Source organism: Hemiscyllium ocellatum, chromosome 13, assembly GCF_020745735.1.
Source record: "Hemiscyllium ocellatum isolate sHemOce1 chromosome 13, sHemOce1.pat.X.cur, whole genome shotgun sequence".
Taxonomy (NCBI): Eukaryota; Metazoa; Chordata; class Chondrichthyes; order Orectolobiformes; family Hemiscylliidae; genus Hemiscyllium; species Hemiscyllium ocellatum.
Genome location: NC_083413.1, coordinates 44,864,747 through 44,870,746, shown reverse-complemented (window position 1 = coordinate 44,870,746; position 6,000 = coordinate 44,864,747). Strand labels below are relative to the sequence as shown.

Sequence of the window (6,000 nt, the reverse complement as noted above, 5' to 3'; positions counted from 1 at the left end):
TTGTGTGAGTTTTAACATTGTACACCCCAGTCCAACCCCAGCACCCCCTAATCATAAATGTAGGACAATAGCAAAAAAAATCAGCTGCAGTTGTGATTGACAGCAAAATAGACCAATCATTCCCATCTTTGCAGCGGTCCCCGCCTCCCTGGGGTGAGCCCCTCTGATGAATGGCTAATCCGCATCGATCCCGTATCTGATTGGTCAACCCACATGTCAATCTGAGGGTGGCGCCGACTGGCGATCCTGATTGGCTGCCGGAGGTGGAGGTGGGCTCGGCCGCGGTGGAGCCGAGCGTTGCTGTGGCGATAATCAGCTTGTTGCTCGATTTTACATTTATTGACTTTACAGATATTCCTGTTTTCACATTTATCGCTTTTGTTCCGATTTATCAGAGAAGGATCGGGAGGACTGCAATGTCTTCGAAGGAAGACAGGGCTAAGGAGATTTTGAAGGGCTTTAAGCTGTATCCTTTACCCGTGTGAAGGTTGCTGTTTTACCCGGTTTGTGAGCTGCCTCTCCCCGGGGTAAGTGCGGCTGTGGGCTCGGGGCCTAGGCCTGCAGGCATGTGTATATACGGATGTTCAGCTCTGAACTGCCAGCACCAACCGCCCGAGGATAGTTTGCAGTGTCCCAGGACGCTGAAGGTGACTCCTCAGGACAGGGCCGAGGTGTCTGCACCCGGGTTAATTCCCCAGCCTCACTCTGTGCTGCAAAGGACAGCGATTTAACGCAGTGGCAGCGCTGGCGCCTTATTCTTAACTGTCAGGGCAAATTATCAGGCAAAAAAAAATCCAAATCGTGATACGGGCACGTTTGGGACAAACAATTGAATTTCAGCTCAGTCCAAGATTATTGACAGTTTGATGAAACGCACAGTTTTTTTTTAATTTGGTAAAGTGATGTTTAAATGTTGTCAAGATCGCCCTTGTGTTAGAAATGACATTTATGATGAGAAATGATGCAGGATGCAAGCTGCTTGACATTGCATACTAAATCAATATATGCCACTCCTAACTAATGACAGTTGAACCGGTTTCCTAATGGAGGGCTTTTGCCCGAAACGTCGATTTTTCCTGTTCCTCGGATGCTGCCTGACCTGCTGTGCTTTTCCAGCACCAATCTAGACTCGAATCTGCAGCATTTGCAATACCCACTTTTGCCTAGTTGAACAGGTTTTACTGTGTTAAAGAACAAAATAATGGGATAGGTAATTTGATTGTGATAAGTTTGAGATATGGCTGCTGAATGGCAGTAGCTAGGTAGCTCTTTCACGAGACAGTACAAACATGATGGGCCAAATGGCATCCTTTTATACTTTAAAATTCATTGATTTCATTATAATAAGGCTTCCTTTTATTCATTGATGTGGATGTTCGTGCTGCTGGCAAGGTCAGTATTTGTTGACCATCCCTAATTACCGTTGAGCTGCTATATAATTTAACGATATTGTGGAATTTGATACATTAATTTTGTTCTCATCAGGTGAGAATTGTTGTATCCTAATGTTGTTTAATCCCTCGAAAGCTAAATGAGTTCAGTTGCTTGAAACTTATGTATGAAGACATATTGGATGGCCTTGATTTTTGTGATTAGCAGTGAGCAAACAGTGTTAGCCTTTCATTACGTTTGGCCACAGATTCTCTAAGGGCTTTTGTACAATTTCTTGCAGTATTTTGAAAGCCATTTTGGTGCAGTGCCCTCAGCTGAAATTTGGGACATGTCTGAACTGGACAAAGAATGGTGTGTCTAATTAACGAATGGGACTTGTGGATTCTCACTGGAGCATGTATTCTGAATCAGGAAGTGTAGGTTAGAATAGTTAATTAAGTGGTAATTAATGTATAAGGAAAAAGTATGAAATTAAGAGAGATGAGACAAAAAAAGTTTTTTGTTTAAATTCACAACAACAAAATCTAAAGGAATGAGAGCTCCACACAGATGAAAGTTAATTTTCAAAACTAGTAGGTTGTTTGGCAATAATTAAGATTTATTTAAGACATTTAACAAATAAGACATACTCAAATGGTCAAACTCTTAACTGTATACAATAAGTTCATTGGTTATATAACCTAAATTCTGTGTGTTGCACATTGAGTCTTTAATGCAATTCATTATTGTAATGAAACCTATAGAGGAACAGGGCAGCTCAGACAACTGATTTTGATTTTTCTGATTTTTACATTTAATTGTGTGTATGTGAAGTTGCAGTCCAATTTATGCTTCAGTACTGCTGTTGGCATATTTTTACCTCAAGTTCTAGGCTAACGGATATGAGGATTAAATAAATAAAAATGTAAGCTATCTGGCCCCTTTGAATTTGCTCCAACATTCAGTAAGATCTTAGCTGATCTGATTGTGGCCTCATCTCCACTTGCCTCTCTGCACTCAATAATCCTTCAGTCCCTGATCAATCCAAAATTTATCTAACTATATCATGAGTAAGTGTAAAAGACTCAGACTCAGTTTACAGTGCCTTCAAGGGAAAGAGAATTCAACAATCTCAATGATCCTTGGATGCATAAATTCTTCTCATCTCTATCTTAAAAGGAAACTTTTAAACTATCTTCCATTTTATGAATGATTTTGGTGGAAGCCACCTGAGCAAGATCTTGCATGGTTCGAAATGATCACCTTGTATTCTTCTAAACAATGGATTTATGCCTAAAAAACCTACTAATGATTCAGTTAGAATTAGCAAGTTATTTGGCTACGGTAGGTACTGAAAGATGCCCCTCCTAAATACAAGAAGCATGATCCCATATGATAACCAGTATTTAAAATTCTATTTCATTAAGAATTTAAACAGAGAGAGGATTAGAGAGCATCTTGAGTAATGGAGGATGGGTTAGAGAAATCGGTGAGAAAAGAAACGCTGGAAAACATGAAATGTGAACATAAAAATACAGACCTGTACTACTCCCTTCCTAACAGAACTGTGGCTGTCCTGACACCTAAGGGATTGCAACAGTTCAAGAAGTCAGCTCACCACCCCATCTCTAGGAGAATTGGGGATGAGCAATAAATGCTGGCCTAGCCAGCAACACCCACATTCATGAAGAAATTTTTTAAAAATGTCTGGCTGAAATATGTAGTTGAGCAAACTATCTGGAAACTGCTCCTTTTCTCTTCTGCATCAGTGTTCAGCTAACACTCCAGCATTTCCGATGAAGAGTCACATCAGACTCGAAATGTTAACTTTGTTTCTCTTTCCACAGATGTTGCTCAGAGCAGCTGAATTTTTCCAGCATTTCAGTTTTTTATTACTTTGCACTCCAGCTCTTTGACTTTGAACTAGAACAAATGGTAGAAGTAAATTAAGTAGTAATTTTGAAAATTTAATTGTATAAATACTTAAAGGGAAAAATGTATAAGGTTACAACAACTTGCCTCCTGAGTTCTTCACAGGAGGCTTAACAAACAAAATACAATTTTTAAAAGAGAGATATTTGGATAGATGATGAAAATTTCTAGCTGAAAATGTGTTGCTGGTTAAAGCACAGCAGGTTAGGCAGCATCCAAGGAACAGGAAATTCGACGTTTCGGGCATAAGCCCTTCATCAGGATGAAAATTTCTACCATAGGTATGTTTTAAAGAATATTTTAAGAGGTGAACAAGTTAAGGGAGGGAATTTCAGAGCTTATAGCCATGCAACTAATGGCATGGCCATCATTAGTATACTTAAAATAAAGGATGTTGAAGAAGTCAGAAGTAGAGATGCAGATATTTTGGAACATTTTGAGGCTGTGGAAGATTCGAGATGGTGATCACGTATGACACAGTTCATGAACAGTCCAGTTTAGCCTCAGATAGTTGCAGGGAAGAAGCATGGAGTTTATGACTCAGGAGTTGAGTTTGTGGTACAGGCTGAACAGGTGTCTTCATCTTTCCAGGTAAAAAATGAGGTCTGCAGATGCTGGAGATCACAGCTGAAAATGTGTTGCTGGTTAAAGCACAGCAGGTTAGGCAGCATCCAAGGAATAGGAAATTTGACGTTTTGGGCATCATTCCTGATGAAGGGCTTATGCCCGAAACGTCGAATTTCCTATTCCTTGGATACTGCCTAACCTGCTGTGCTTTAACCAGCAACACATTTTCAGCAGTCTTCATCTTTCCAACCAATGTTTCGTAGTAGGTTAAGAGATCGAAGAAAACATGGTCTCAGACAAATTTTGATTGACTTTTTAAAATACATTTCCATCCAGTCTAGATGGCTTTGGAAGCATTAATGTCTTAGAGCAACTTAATCAAAAATGTAGGCGCTGTAACTTTAGGTTGACCTTAAAGTTGCATCTATCTCAAGAGGCATTCTCAAGATGGTCGGAATGTAAAAGCAGCGATGTGCTACTGAGACTTTATAAAGCTCTGGTTAGGCCCCATTTAGAATACTGTGTCCAGTTTTGGGCCCCACACCTCAGGAAGGACATACTGGCACGGATGCTCCCTGGAATGGTAGACCTAACATCATGCTGCCTGACCGGTTATGGTTAATTTGATTTATAATACAGTGGAAAAGAAAGTCTCTGTTCACTGAATATTGATGTGTCTGAGGCTGCAGTATGGGCAGCTAGCTGTGCCTGGAAAGGGAACTCCTGGCATCATCAAGACAGCAATGGAGCCAGGGACTCCTGATTGCAGTCATGGTAGGCTTGCGGCAGGGACTCTTGATTCCTGGTTCTGGGTAGGGTGGAGTGGAGCTGGGACTCCTGATTGCAGGGTGAGTGTGGTTCAGTATGGGACTCGGCAGCAAGGTGTCCCCAGCAGGAAAGACATGGCACCTAAAAAGTGGCGACTGCTATGATGATGGGTCCAGTGTAGATGGCAGTGTGGAGATGGAGGAGGAGTGGCAGTGCAGGTGTTGTGTTGCTGGTGAGCCGACTCAGTACTCACGAAGGAGATGGTAGAACAAAGATGGACACTCAGTCAACTTAACTTTTTCCTCTTATTATTCAACTATTCAAAATGGCACCAGATTTGTGGTGATAGTTGAAGCTTTTACTGTATTATTTACTGTGATATTCTCTGTAAAATGCAAGTGACAATACATCATTCAAATTCATCTCCACACCCATTTAAAATGAGACCTTTGCTTGCCTGAAGGGAAATGAGAGAAGAATCCCATGAAGAAAACACAGAATGTGAATGAAATTTAGCAGATCTGGCATTATCTGTGGAAAGAGAAACAGAGTTAATGTTCTTCTTCAGCATTACACCAGACTTGAAGCATTAACTATGTTTCTCTTTGCACAGATACTACCAGACCTGCAGAGTTTCTCCAGCATTTGGTGTTTGTTTCAGAGTTTCAGCATCTGCAATGTTTCTTTTTATTGAAGAATTAGGTGATTTGGTTTCCTGGAGCAGGATGTTGCTGTTGACATATCTATAAATGTGCCATGAGGTTTCAATGTGGTTTAGATTGCAAGAGCATATGTTGCAATCTGAATAAAAGCTCCATTACTTCCTGAAAAGATCTAACAGTCAGTTCCATCAAGTTTAAAACTCAGCAGATATTTTCTGATCTAAAGTGCTTTACCAGAATATTTCGACGCCAGTAATTATCTTTAGGCATTGACTGACATTGGTAAAATGATGAACATTTCTGAAATTTGTACTTATATGCATTGTGGAACGAAACACACTAGATTGGAACAAAAGCAAAAGTACTGTAAAATCCTATCTTCAGTTTCTGTGAGAAATTATCAGCAGCTTATTGTGATCTCTGCAGAGAGAAACAGGATTTATGACTCGGAAATTCTGGTCAGGTTGGAAGCTCTATTTCTGTTTGTGATCATGTAAAAACAATGTAGGTATAGTGAAATGATTTCTACTTCAGAAATTCCTGAAAAAAGCTTCCAGTCAAAAAAAAACAGGGAGGCCTATCCAGGAATTCTCACAACTATCAGGGAAGAGGGTCATCATCCAAACCATGCTCCCTTTTCCAGCAATCAGTGTGCTATGCTCTGTGCTTTAAATGTTCACCAGCACAGCCAGACACTTTG

General features: G+C 40.4%; 1 protein-coding gene across 1 annotated transcript in view; it reads left to right on the top strand.

The window, feature by feature from the left end:
- Window positions 1-274: 274 nt before the first annotated feature.
- Window positions 275-6,000, top strand: part of pde6d (phosphodiesterase 6D, cGMP-specific, rod, delta) — a 64,521-nt gene continuing 58,795 nt past the window's right edge. The window contains exon 1 of the mRNA XM_060834798.1: window positions 275-466. Coding sequence (XP_060690781.1) covers window positions 417-466 — 50 coding nt within the window. The 5' untranslated portion in view covers window positions 275-416. The remainder of the gene's footprint in view (window positions 467-6,000) is intronic.